Source organism: Lissotriton vulgaris, chromosome 1_1, assembly GCF_964263255.1.
Source record: "Lissotriton vulgaris chromosome 1_1, aLisVul1.2, whole genome shotgun sequence".
Taxonomy (NCBI): Eukaryota; Metazoa; Chordata; class Amphibia; order Caudata; family Salamandridae; genus Lissotriton; species Lissotriton vulgaris.
In genome coordinates, this window is record NC_141685.1 from 50,541,443 (window position 1) to 50,556,012 (window position 14,570).

Consider the following 14,570-nt stretch of genomic DNA (forward strand, 5'->3'; position numbering starts at 1 on the left):
ATGTAAAGCGCTATGATACTCTCAGGTCCAGCAGCGCTATATAAAATCTTTTAAATAAATATATAAATAAATAATCTTAGTGTGCTTTCTGGAGTCAGCCTGCTTTGCTTTTCCCAAACTTTGGTCAGGAAAGGTAAATCTCTCTTCTACTAAAGTGCTCTTAGCTCGCTTTTGGTACCGTGGCTTGAGCAGTATGGCCTACGGCGCGCTCGAAGGTAAAGCAAAACAGTGGAAGTCACACATTTCAATACAGTTTATTAAAAATAGACAAGGAACTAAAAGATTCAAACCAAGTTTAGATCAAAAATAATATTTAATATTTATTCAGAAGTAAAATCTAAAGGAGGGCTGTGATTTAAGGATTATTAATTAGCAAAACAACTGTCAAAACCAAACAAAAAGGAAAATGAATTACAAAAAAAAAAGCAGATCCACTGAATCAAGCAGGAAGTCACCTACAACATTGTAGCTGACTTCGATAGCTATGCTCGAGAGGACAAAGATAAGTTTAGTCTCTGATGATGATTAACACTGGAATTTGATGCAAGGTTTTTGGTTGAATCAGTCTCAGAAGGTGACGAGCTGCACAGAAGTGGCTTGAAGTGCAAAATTCCCACAGAGTAGAGTTGGGTTATCAAGTTGAACCTGAATCCACGGCCATCAAAATGTGGGAAACTTCAAGCAGTTACAACAGCTGCGAAGTCTTCGGAGCTTCAAAGTTATGGAGATGGTTCAAGGTTGATGATAAGAGCCAAAGCATGGAACGTAGCAGGCCTGAGGCATGGTTAAAGTGATAGCAGGTTCTATTTGAAACAAAAAGAAGATAGAAAGAGGCCACTCGTGTGGATCTTTTAATACGAGGCCATGTCCCATTGGAACAGAAGTCATTAGGACTATTTAGGGTGGAGCCAAGAATGGTTTGCATATGGCTGGCCTTGTCTGTAGTTACAAAAAGACTAGAGAATGATGTGGCGGGATGTTGCCGAGATTAACTAACAGTTCATCCATCACCTTTAGTTTTTCTCAATGATCAGCTCTACGTGGCACAGGACAGATGTTGGTCCCATCGAGACCTACGACAAAGGGACTCCTGCTGCAGCCCCCTGGTGAGGCTCATTAAGGCTGGAAACACTTCGAGGTTACATGCATTCCTGATCCTAGCAGCGTGGCCTCAAAGTTCAGGATCGCATGGCTTTTGTGGGTCAGTGCCACTGCTTATAAACACTTAGGGAGCGAAACACGCTGAATGGAATGAGGCCACAAATAGTTACGGTGTGTGCTTTTCTCATTAGACAGTTTGTTGGACAATCAATGGATTGATGTTTTTGTGGCTGCTTCATGTAAATGTTTTGCGATGCTGAAAGCTCCTCCTCAGGGTTGACAGTGAGCACCTTTTATTCTCCCACATTGTCTCGCTTATGTAGAAAGGTTACATTTACAACTGAAGTTTTTGTCACATTGAGAGCACGGATCATTTTCTTTCTCGTTGTTTGTTCTCTCTTGTTGAATGATACTGAATCTCCAGCAGACGCTTCCCAGGCATTTAGAACAATGATGAGGTTTTTTACATGTAAGTTCTCGCAGGTTGAGTGAGACCAGATTTACGACTGAAACTTTTCCAGCATTCAGAGAGCTAAGAAGGTTTTTCCCCAGTGTGAGTTCTCTCATGTCTAGTGAGAGTTGTTTTCAATCTGAAGCTTTTCTGGCATTCAGAACACTGATACGGTTTATACCCAGTGTGGGTTCTTTCATGTACAGTAAGGTTGGATTTCTGACTGAAGCTTTTCCAGCATTCAGAGCACTGATAAGGTTTTTGTCCAGTGTGAGTTCTCTCATGTGTAGAGAGATATATTTTCTTACTGAAGCTTTTCCAGCATTCAGAGCACTGATACGGTTTAAGCCCAGTATGGATTCTCTCATGTTGAGTTAAACTGGATTTGTCACAGAACCTTTTCTGGCACTCAGAGCACTGATAAGTTTTTTGTCCAGTGTGGGTTCTTTCATGAGCAATTAAACCGGATCTATGCCTGAAGTTTTTTTGGCACTCAGAGCACTGATACGGTTTGAGCCCAGTGTGGGTCCTTTCATGTACAGTAAGGTTGAATTTCCGATTGAAGCTTTTCCAGCATTCAGTGCACTGATAAGGTTTTTGTCCAGTGTGAGTTCTCTTGTGTTCAATTAATCTGCATCTCTGACTGAATCCTTTCCGGCATTCAGAGCACTGATACTGTTTCTGCCCAGTGTGAGTTCTCTCATGTTAACTGAGAGTTATTTTACGACTAAAGCTTTTCTGGCATTCAGAGCACTGATACAGTTTGAGCACAGTATGGATTCTCTGATGTAGAGTTAAACCGGATTTCTGATAGAAACCTTTTTGGCATTTAGAACACTAATACGGTTTCTGCCCAGTGTGGGTCTTTTCATGTTTAGTAAGGTTGCCTTTCTGACTGAAGCTTTTCCAGCATTCAGAGCACTGATAAGGTTTTTGTCCAGTATGAGCGCTCTCGTGTTGAGAGAGAGCTGATTTACTACTGAAGCTTTTACAGCATTCAGAGCACTGATACGGTTTATGCCCAGTATGGGTCATTTTATGTACAGTAAGGCGGGATTTCTGACTGAAGCTTTTACAGCATTCAGAGCACTGATAAGGTTTTTGTCCAGTGTGAGTTACCTGATGTTGAGTCAGACTGCCACTAAAACTGAAGCTTTTTGGGCACGTGGAGCACTGATAAGGTTTATACCCAGTGTGGGTTCTTTCATGTACAGTAAGGTTGGATTTCTGACTGAAGCTTTTCCAGCATTCAGAGCACTGATAAGGTTTTTGCCCAGTGTGAGTTCTCTCATGTGTAGAGAGATATATTTTCTTACTGAAGCTTTTCCAGCATTCAAAGCACTGATACAGTTTGAGCCCAGTATGGATTCTCTCATGTTGAGTTAAACTGGATTTGTCACAGAAACTTTTCTGGCATTCAGGGCACTGATACATTTTTTGTCCAGTGTGGGTTCTTTCATGAGCAATTAAACCGGATCTATGCCTGAAGTTTTTTTGGCACTTAGAGCACTGATACGTTTTTTGTCCAGTGTGTGTTCTTTCATGAGCAATTAAACCGGATCTATGCCTGAAGGTTTTTTGGCACTCAGAGCACTGATACGGTTTGAGCCCAGTGTGGGTCCTTTCATGTACAGTAAGGTTGGATTTCCGATTGAAGCTTTTCCAGCATTCAGAGCACTGGTAAGGTTTTTGTCCAGTGTGAGTTCTCTTGTGTTCAATTAATCTGCATCTCTGACTGAATCCTTTCCGGCATTCAGAGCACTGATACTGTTTCTGCCCAGTGTGAGTTCTCTCATGTTGAGTGAGAGTCATTTTACGACTAAAGCTTTTCTGGCATTCAGAGCACTGATACGGTTTGAGCACAGTATGGATTCTCTGATGTCAATTACTTTTGCCCTAGCCATGGATCTGTTCGCTGTCCTGTTTCGTTCGCAGGACCCAGCAATCAGTATACCGAGTGAGACAAATTGAGAGGCCATATCACTGTATGCTGATGATGCATTTGTGTACCTCAGGAAAGTGCATTCGTATCTACCACAGGTGATGGAGGTTCTAGACGATTTTGATAGGGCTTCTGGACCGAGGCTAAATTGGACCAAATCAGCTTATATCCCGTGCCCAAACTCACAACTTAGAACAGGAAGCGCTGCCCCAATTAGCACTGGGGTGGCACCCTGACATCTTCAGGTATTTAGGGGTGAACTTACCACACCAACAAAGAACGTATACAGGGCAACTTAGGTGATGTCCAATGTTAGCTGATCCCTGTAGTTTTGGGGCTCACTGCCACTATCAACCCATGAGTAGAGTGGAAGTTGCAAAAATGCTGGTAATACATTTATACTGCTTCTCGACCCCTCTAGTTTACCTGCCTCGGCACTTCTTCCGGATATTGGACTCAGTTTCTGTTCTTATGGACTTAATCTGGGGAGCGGGCCACAAGAGAGTCATACAAGCTTAGTCACTGTCTATCCAAACCCCAACCTATCACTCTCGGGGTCCCCCAAGGGTCTATCCTCTCTCCAACCCTTTCAACCTCTTCATGGAACCCCTCACTCTCATTCTTAAACAAGCCAAAATCTGTTACCACCTCTATGCCGACGATACTCAATTATACTACAAGATTAAATCCCACAATGACATCCTTCACCTCAATGACACTCTTTTGAAAGTCCAAGCCTGGTTCCATCTTAATCATCTCAAACTTAACCCTAAAAAAACCGAAATCATCCTTTTCACCCCTAAGCACAATTCCCTCCCCATCCAACCTTGGATCAAAGACATCAACACTCTTAATTGCTCCCTCTCCACCTCCAATTCTATCAAATCCTTTGGTATCAGTATTGATCAGAACCTTACTCTCATCCCCCACATTAAGAATACAGCGAAAAGTGCTCTCTTCTCACTGCACCATCTCAAAAAGATTAAACCTTTCATTCCTGCTGACGATTTCAAAATTGTTGTTCAATCTCTTGTCCTATCCAGGATTGACTACGGCAACGCCACTCTGGCCGGCACCCCCAAAGCCCACCTGGCACCGATTAAATCTTTCCTCAACTCTGCCGCTAGACTGATTGCTGACTGTAGAAAATTTGACCACATCTCCCCTGTCCTCAAAAATCTTAACTGGCTCCCAATTGAAGGCCGATCCCCATTCAAGATTGTCTGCATTACACACAAAGTGCTTCACCAAGACACCCCCTCTTACCTTTCAAGCAAACTACATAAAGCAGGGAGTACTAGAACCTTGAGAAGTACCAACTCCCTTGTCCTTATCCCACCTAAACTCAAATATAAAAAGACCCAATCTTGTGCATTCTCAGGCAATGCCCCCACGATCTGAACGCTCTTCCCAAAGACCTTCGCTGCAACCCCTCCTACCCCCTCTTCAAAAAGAGACTCAAACTACTTCTCCTCAATAAACACTGGGGATCCTAATTTATATCTATCCTGAATCCCGCTCAACTCCCTGCTATCACTGATCGCTCTTACCCTACCCCTCTCCCCCCATCACTATGCTCAACTCTTCCAATATCTCCTCTATTCCCCTCTCTTGACCCCTTTACATCCTAACTCTTTTTTCTTTCTTTCACTTTCCTCTTTATATGCTTTTAACTTTCCTGTACTCTCGAAAACTGTTTATGATACTTAACATACCTGTATTGTACTATAATGTAATAATGTACCTGCTTATGTAAAGCGCTATGATACTCTCAGGTCCAGCAGCGCTATATAAAATCTTTTAAATAAATATATAAATAAATAATCTTAGTGTGCTTTCTGGAGTCAGCCTGCTTTGATTTTCCCAAACTTTGGTCAGGAAAGGTAAATCTCTCTTCTACTAAAGTGCTCTTAGCTCGCTTTTGGTACCGTGGCTTGAGCAGTATGGCCTACGGCGCGCTCGAAGGTAAATCAAAACAGTGGAAGTCACACATTTCAATACAGTTTATTAAAAATAGACAAGGAACTAAAAGATTCAAACCAAGTTTAGATCAAAAATAATATTTAATATTTATTCAGAAGTAAAATCTAAAGGAGGGCTGTGATTTAAGGATTATTAATTAGCAAAACAACTGTCAAAACCAAACAAAAAGGAAAATGAATTACAAAAAAAAAGCAGATCCACTGAATCAAGCAGGAAGTCACCTACAACATTGTAGCTGACTTCGATAGCTATGCTTGAGAGGACAAAGATAAGTTTAGTCTCTGATGATGATTAACACTGGAATTTGATGCAAGGTTTTTGGTTGAATCAGTCTCAGAAGGTGACGAGCTGCATAGAAGTGGCTTGAAGTGCAAAATTCCCACAGAGTAGAGTTGGGTTATCAAGTTGAACCTGAATCCACGGCCATCAAAATGTGGGAAACTTCAAGCAGTTACAACAGCTGCGAAGTCTTCGGAGCTTCAAAGTTATGGAGATGGTTCAAGGTTGATGATAAGAGCCAAAGCATGGAACGTAGCAGGCCTGAGGCATGGTTAAAGTGATAGCAGGTTCTATTTGAAACAAAAAGAAGATAGAAAGAGGCCACTCGTGTGGATCTTTTAATACGAGGCCATGTCCCATTGGAACAGAAGTCATTAGGACTATTTAGGGTGGAGCCAAGAATGGTTTGCATATGGCTGGCCTTGTCTGTAGTTACAAAAAGACTAGAGAATGATGTGGCGGGATGTTGCCGAGATTAACTAACAGTTCATCCATCACCTTTAGTTTTTCTCAATGATCAGCTCTACGTGGCACAGGACAGATGTTGGTCCCATCGAGACCTACGACAAAGGGACTCCTGCTGCAGCCCCCTGGTGAGGCTCATTAAGGCTGGAAACACTTCGAGGTTACATGCATTCCTGATCCTAGCAGCGTGGCCTCAAAGTTCAGGATCGCATGGCTTTTGTGGGTCAGTGCCACTGCTTATAAACACTTAGGGAGCGAAACACGCTGAATGGAATGAGGCCACAAATAGTTACGGTGTGTGCTTTTCTCATTAGACAGTTTGAAGGACAATCAATGGATTGATGTTTTTGTGGCTGCTTCATGTAAATGTTTTGCGATGCTGAAAGCTCCTCCTCAGGGTTGACAGTGAGCACCTTTTATTCTCCCACATTGGCTCGCTTATGTAGAAAGGTTACATTTACAACTGAAGTTTTTGTCACATTGAGAGCACGGATCATTTTCTTTCTCGTTGTTTGTTCTCTCTTGTTGAATGATACTGAATCTCCAGCAGACGCTTCCCAGGCATTTAGAACAATGATGAGGTTTTTTACATGTAAGTTCTCGCAGGTTGAGTGAGACCAGATTTACGACTGAAACTTTTCCAGCATTCAGAGAGCTAAGAAGGTTTTTCCCCAGTGTGAGTTCTCTCATGTCTAGTGAGAGTTGTTTTCAATCTGAAGCTTTTCTGGCATTCAGAACACTGATACGGTTTATACCCAGTGTGGGTTCTTTCATGTACAGTAAGGTTGGATTTCTTACTGAAGCTTTTCCAGCATTCAGAGCACTGATACGGTTTAAGCCCAGTATGGATTCTCTCATGTTGAGTTAAACTGGATTTGTCACAGAACCTTTTCTGGCACTCAGAGCACTGATAAGTTTTTTGTCCAGTGTGGGTTCTTTCATGAGCAATTAAACCGGATCTATGCCTGAAGTTTTTTTGGCACTCAGAGCACTGATACGGTTTGAACCCAGTGTGGGTCCTTTCATGTACAGTAAGGTTGAATTTCCGATTGAAGCTTTTCCAGCATTCAGAGCACTGATAAGGTTTTTGTCCAGTGTGAGTTCTCTTGTGTTCAATTAATCTGCATCTCTGACTGAATCCTTTCCGGCATTCAGAGCACTGATACTGTTTCTGCCCAGTGTGAGTTCTCTCATGTTAACTGAGAGTTATTTTACGACTAAAGCTTTTCTGGCATTCAGAGCACTGATACAGTTTGAGCACAGTATGGATTCTCTGATGTAGAGTTAAACCGGATTTCTGATAGAAACCTTTTTGGCATTTAGAACACTAATACGGTTTCTGCCCAGTGTGGGTCTTTTCATGTTTAGTAAGGTTGCCTTTCTGACTGAAGCTTTTCCAGCATTCAGAGCACTGATAAGGTTTTTGTCCAGTATGAGCGCTCTCGTGTTGAGAGAGAGCTGATTTACTACTGAAGCTTTTACAGCATTCAGAGCACTGATACGGTTTATGCCCAGTATGGGTCATTTTATGTACAGTAAGGCGGGATTTCTGACTGAAGCTTTTACAGCATTCAGAGCACTGATAAGGTTTTTGTCCAGTGTGAGTTACCTGATGTTGAGTCAGACTGCCACTAAAACTGAAGCTTTTTGGGCACGTGGAACACTGATAAGGTTTATACCCAGTGTGGGTTCTTTCATGTACAGTAAGGTTGGATTTCTGACTGAAGCTTTTCCAGCATTCAGAGCACTGATAAGGTTTTTGCCCAGTGTGAGTTCTCTCATGTGTAGAGAGATATATTTTCTTACTGAAGCTTTTCCAGCATTCAGAGCACTGATACAGTTTGAGCCCAGTATGGATTCTCTCATGTTGAGTTAAACTGGATTTGTCACAGAAACTTTTCTGGCATTCAGGGCACTGATACATTTTTTGTCCAGTGTGGGTTCTTTCATGAGCAATTAAACCGGATCTATGCCTGAAGTTTTTTTGGCACTTAGAGCACTGATACGTTTTTTGTCCAGTGTGTGTTCTTTCATGAGCAATTAAACCGGATCTATGCCTGAAGGTTTTTTGGCACTCAGAGCACTGATACGGTTTGAGCCCAGTGTGGGTCCTTTCATGTACAGTAAGGTTGGATTTCCGATTGAAGCTTTTCCAGCATTCAGAGCACTGGTAAGGTTTTTGTCCAGTGTGAGTTCTCTTGTGTTCAATTAATCTGCATCTCTGACTGAATCCTTTCCGGCATTCAGAGCACTGATACTGTTTCTGCCCAGTGTGAGTTCTCTCATGTTGAGTGAGAGTCATTTTACGACTAAAGCTTTTCTGGCATTCAGAGCACTGATACGGTTTGAGCACAGTATGGATTCTCTGATGTAGAGTTAAACTGGATTTCTGATAGAAACCTTTTTGGCATTCAGAACACTGATACGGTTTGAGCCCAGTATGGATTCTCTGATGTAGATTTAAACCGGATTTCTGATAGAAACCTTTTTCGCATTCAGAACACTGATACGGTTTATGCCCAGTGTGGGTCTTTTCATGTTTAGTAAGGCTGGATTTCTGACTGAAGCTTTTCCAGCATTCAGAGCACTGATAAGGTTTTTGTCCAGTGTGAGTTCTTTCATGTAAAGTGAGATTGAATTTGCTACTGAAGCTTTTACAGCATTCTGGGCACTGATACGGTTTCTGCCCAGTATGGGTTCTTTCATGTACCGTAAGTTTGTATTTGCGACTGAAGCTTTTAAAGCATTCAGAGCACTGATATGGTTTAAGCCCAGTGTGGGTTCTTTCATGTCTTGTAAGGTTGGATTTGTGACTGAAGCCTTTTTGGCATTCAGGACACTGATAGGGTTTTCGTCCAGTGCTAGTTTTCTCATGTTTAGTGAAGTGGGATTGATAACTAAAGCTGTTCTCACCGTCATTGCTCTTATTCAAGTTGTTTGTTTCTCCAAGTTGGATTTGTTCCTGAATACAAGTCATTTTAAGACTGAATTTGGTTTCTGATTGTGTACTTGTTTATGTTACAACTCAGCATTAACTTCTAAAATACATTTCAGATGCTCTTCTTAACATATGTATTTAACTAATACTAACTTTACCTGGAGATCATTTTCCTACCTTTAAAGGCACTGATCTAACTTGTCTTATTGACTTTCACTGAGGAGCCCCTTGTATTGATTAAGAGGCCTCTCATGGATTCATTTTCTCCAAGTTATGCCCGGGTGAATTTTCTCTTGTTTAATTAGTCTCATTTAGTGATTCTAGTTTATCACATTTGATTTAGGAGTTTTAAAAGTACTGATAAGGTCTTTGGGCTTTAGTGTTTGCCTGGTAGCTATGTTTGTTCATACAAGTAATGACAGATGATTAGGGCATGCCAGGGTAGTTTAGGAATTATCAATAGCGTAACACTGGCCCCTTTTATACTTTCTGAGCCAGTATATGCTTTTTTGCTCAGTGGCTAAGACAGGTACATGATCTACTTTGGAGTTACAGGACACTTTGAAACCACTCGGATCAACTCAAGAGACAGAGTTGGTGGGGAAAATCTTCCTATATTGGAAATGATAATCCAGCATCTTTGGTGAATTGACATCTGAGAAAGCGTATTTACAATGACTTTCTTTTAAACAATCTTTTCTTTCCTCTTGTCTCCAGGAGACGGAGACAAAAGCTTGCGCTTGTAAACCGAGGATATTAGTCTTTTTCACGTTTCTGTCACATCACAACACGTCTACGGATGCCGATCTGTTGGGGAGGGTTTGGGTCTCCAAAGCATTTCTCATAAACCATCAAACAGAATTTACAGTACTGAGTTTTCGCAAGTGAACTGCCTGGGGATCAATTGTGGCCAATGTTCTCCTTAATCTCAGTTACTGACACTTGGTAAACATTTGATTTATGGTAATTTTACTTTAGGGATTTGACAACTTTCACATTCACCAGTTTCTTCCGCTCCAACATCCTCACCATTCCTGGCACAAAGAATGTGTTTCTTCTCTTGAGCTTGAGGATGTTTTAACTTTCCTTGAAATAATCCTTTTTGTTGTGTTTCTCTAAATTTAAACGTTCTTTTTTCTGTTCATGCTTCAGTCACCTGTAGAAATGAAGTAAGAGATTGTAAATGAACACACAAAAAAAATATTTGTGGCCTTATACTTAGCACAAAGAAAGTATTCACAGAATCTAGCTAGGAAATCAGTTGAGTAGCATTTCTGATAGTGCTGAAACAGCTCTGGGATACTGTGTAGATCGGGAGCTTCGGATCACTTGAACTCAAGGATGTGAGAGTGTTGTATGGTTATTTCTATATTCTCTTTCTTCCCCTGCTCTCTGTGTGAAATGTTGTACATGTCATAGAATGTTGGATGGGTGAAGAGATTCAGTTGGTGACTGAAGGCTGAGCTGCCAGGAGGACAGCTCCTGGTGGGGCATATTTACAGAGATACTTACTGGCCTACTTTCTATCCTGGCTTTAACACCATACCTCTGTAACTCTGTATTATAATAAATACCTACTTGAAACCTACCACCTCTGGACTTTCCATCATTGTAACATTGGCGACGATTTGGATTGCAAAACCTGCGTGGATTCCATTTCAAAGGACTTATTTCTACAGCAAATTATTTATTTTTAAAAGACTTGAATTTTTTTTCAAAGAACCCAAGCTTGTACCTATTCAGCAAAATGTTTTGGCAGCCCCAGCCCCACCAGTGACTAAGACACCGTCAGCCTCAACTCGGGCATGCCAATTTTCTACAGAAGCTAGGTGAGTTTATTTACATATTCTAAATTGGCTGTATTTTGTTCTGATATTATCATCAGCTGCACAAGATTTACAAGCCTGCCGATTTAAAATTCCCACTCTGCTTCACCTGATTAAGAAGCTTACTGATTTGAAAGCCTGCAGCGTTTGATTATTAAACCTACTGATTTGAAAGTCTGAAGCACATTGATTTTGGAGCCTGCAATATTATTCCAGACTCCTGTTGTCGAATGAAGTCTGCAACTGATTATTGGCTTGCTGATTTTTATATTTATATTAAAAGCCTCCCGTGTTTATCCTACACTGTTTTTGAGTAAAGATTGACCTTCCTGTCGTGAATCAAGCTTCCTTTTCCTTCTACATGCTTTTCAACATCAGGATGCCCGACTTCATATATGCAGCGCTATATTTGACAGTGTCAACTCATGTCTTAAATAGGCGTAAAGATTTTGAATTGTTTGAGGTTGATGGCGATTTCTACAAAATATATATTTATTCTCTACTTGCCTCTCCTTAAGTTAAACCACCAGTTGTCAGTTCAAAATTGGCTTGTGATCATTCATTGCGCGTTAATCCAGCGCGTGCAGCGACAGATAAACCTCACGTTTCTCCATTGTTTGTTCCTATACGATGACGCGCTTCAACGTCAGTGAACCTGCTCTTTGCTGTTTTGGTGCATAGATGTGCCGCTAACCAGCCTGCACAAACGCATAAAACATGACGCCATTTTCAGGATTTTTACAAGGTTGCCATCCAACCTAAGCCAACCACGTTTGTGCAGTGTCTATAGAGTTTCAACATCACGTAGTTGGCACGTTTCTTCAAGTCTGCTTGTTATTTCACGGCGTGCCATCCAGTTCCGAGATATTTTAAGGCTTCAACGCACATTTCGAGACGCGCCTTCTTCAATTTCAGCACCGTTTCTCACAAGGTGGTGTTCAAGTCTTCAATCACTAAATAAGGGAGTACCTCATATTATTACTTCAACGCAGGTACTGTTCGTTATTTCCACTTTGCTTTTCAAAACTTTCGGTGGCATGCACACCATTTATTTATTTATATTAGACAAGTGCATTGTTAGATTCCTTCTTTGTTGAGTTTTAATGCAAATTTTCTGCGCTGATTCGCACAGCCTGTACCATCTTCTAATTCAAGTTAGCTTCGACAACGGTGACAACTTTATTTATTTTATTACTTTATTTTCCTTCATTGACAACGGTGACCACTTTAATTATTTTAGTTTATTGTTTTGTGCATTGTTTATAATAACATGAATTATTAAGGATGTACAGTTTATGTATGCCTTTTACTATTTCAATGCTATTTGAGTTGTAGGTTGCTGCAGGTATGATTACTACAGATTTCATTCTGAATATGAGTGTTTATTTAAGTAAATCAATTTTAATGCATGCTTCATTAGTGGACTTTATTTGTCTACTGTTACCGGTTTAAAATGATACAAAAGTGATATAAATGGTTTTTATATATTTTAGATGTATGCATGCTTTATTAGTGGACACTATTTGTCTACGATTACCGGTTTAAAGTGATATAAATGTTATTTAAATATTTCAGATTTATGCATGCTTTATTAGTGGACACTATTTGTCTACGGTTACCAGTTTAAAGTGATATAAATGTTATTTAAATATTTCAGATTTATGCATGCTTTATTAGTGGACACTATTGGTCTACGGTTACCAGTTTAAAGTGATATAAATGTTATTTAAATATTTCAGATTTATGCATGCTTTATTAGTGGACACTATTTGTCTACGGTTACCAGTTTAAAGTGATATAAATGTTATTTAAATATTTCAGATTTATGCATGCTTTATTAGTGGACACTATTTGTCTACGGTTACCGGTTTAAAATATTATTTTCTGACGTCATTCTTTAAATTCAGTACTGTTTTATGATTATTATTCTAGAGCTCTATTTATATTATTGCTGTAATTCCTGTGCGTAGACGTACGTCACACGGAATTCAGTTGTCATTTTATTACAGATATATAAGTTTTTATGCTTTACATGCATTGTTGCATTTGGGTCTATGGATTCCACGTGTTCCTTTTTAAGTGAGTGTTGGGCGAGTGTATCCCTTCATATTTGTATTTAAAGTTGATGCCAGATTTGCATTCTTTATACGCATGAATTCTTATTACTGGCAAATGCATAAAATGAATTTTTTTTTCTTCGTTGTACTCCTGTTCAATGTACATATTCTCTTCTCTTTTCTCATTTTGTAATGGAGTTTTCTCTTGAATTCTCCTGTTGGGAGTACTTCTCTTGTTCGTTAGTTACTCTCCACCCTGGTCCGGCCAACTGGTGTGTGTTGATGTGTCAGACAACTCTTCACTAACTTTCCATTGTTTCTTATTTTTCTCTATTTCTTGTAACTGTTTTACTCATTCTTTTACCATTAATGGGAGAAGATGTGTGTTCTCTTATTTTCAAGCTTCTCTGTTCTTTTATTCATTTTCTTCCTATTCTTCTATTCTATTCTGTTTACATTTCTGCTTTCATTAGTATACTGTTTATTACGTTTAGCTTGTTTATTCATTTTTTGAGCATGTTTTATTCCTTCTCTTATTCTTCTTTTGTTTTTGTTTCAAGTGTAAAGAAGGGGGCTATGTTGTATGGTTATTTCTATATTCTCTTTCTTCCCCTGCTCTCTGTGTGGAATGTTGTACATGTCATAGAATGTTGGATGGGTGTACAGATTCAGTTGGTGACTGAAGGCTGAGCTGCCAGGAGGACAGCTCCTGGTGGGGCATATTTACAGAGATACTTACTGGCCTACTTTCTATCCTGGCTTTAACACCATACCTCTGTAACTCTGTATTATAATAAATACCTACTTGAAACCTACCACCTCTGGACTTTCCATCATTGTAACAGAGAGCAAACGTAAATAATATTTAAGAAAGAAACTCAAGTTGCACATATATTGTGACACAGATTCTCAGAAGCAGCCAACACTATCAATTTATAATTTCTGTGCAAAGACGGGCATACAATGAGATATTTGTAATACTTTTAATGAATTATCAGATGTTATTTACTCCCCTGCCCACCTAGACTGTTCATCTATTCCTTTTTCCAGTGATCTAGGAACAAAGGAATTGGCCTTGTTGCAATCAGTGCTTTAAATGCCACTGTAGACTGACGCTGTGTCCAGTTAGCTCAGTGGAATTCACCATTCAAATTGTGCAGATGATAAGGACTTACTTTGTGGCCCAGAACTCATGCTCCTTCGACAGGACCAGGGCACTGCAATACCTGCAAAAGAGAAAAAAAACAGCACAACAGTAAAGGAAACGAAAAGGGTCTAGATAAGGAAAACACAAAACAGAAGAAAGAGAAAAAAGGCTATCTTCCACTCTCACCACATGTTCCAGCACAGGAAACTGTGCAGCAGATGCTTATGAACCCATAAGTTACTTCTAAACACAGTGCCCCCAAGGTCAGCACCAGGTGCAGCTACACCGGCCACACCATCCTAAAGCAAGCCCTGTGTGCATGTGTGTCCACGCACATGTACTGTGTCTTTTGCTTGTAATAGACAGACAGAAAAGGGCAGG

General features: G+C 40.2%; 1 protein-coding gene and 1 pseudogene across 1 annotated transcript; both read right to left on the reverse strand.

Annotated features, from left to right (window-relative positions):
• Window positions 1-1,322: 1,322 nt before the first annotated feature.
• On the reverse strand, window positions 1,323-3,407 carry LOC147737199 (uncharacterized; annotated as a pseudogene).
• Window positions 3,408-5,869: 2,462 nt separating this feature from the next.
• Window positions 5,870-9,198, reverse strand: LOC147737200 (uncharacterized). The gene is made up of 2 exons (XM_086919084.1): window positions 7,920-9,198; window positions 5,870-6,995 (listed from the first exon to the last, which is right to left on the reverse strand). Exons 1-2 carry the CDS (start codon window positions 9,196-9,198, stop codon window positions 6,877-6,879), a joined length of 1,398 nt encoding a protein of 465 aa, XP_086775210.1. The 3' UTR covers window positions 5,870-6,876.
• Between the last annotated feature and the right edge of the window lie 5,372 nt (window positions 9,199-14,570).

What these genes read in the sequence shown, in the direction of transcription:
- LOC147737200 (XM_086919084.1), bottom strand. Translation starts at nt 9,198, where the DNA reads ATGACTTGTATTCAGGAACAAATCCAACTTGGAGAAACAAACAACTTG. An exon ending in GAAATCCAACCTTACTGTAC is followed by an intron (nt 6,996 to 7,919) that starts ATGAAAGAACCC and finishes ACCTTACTGTAC; the next exon opens with ATGAAAGAACCCACACTGGG.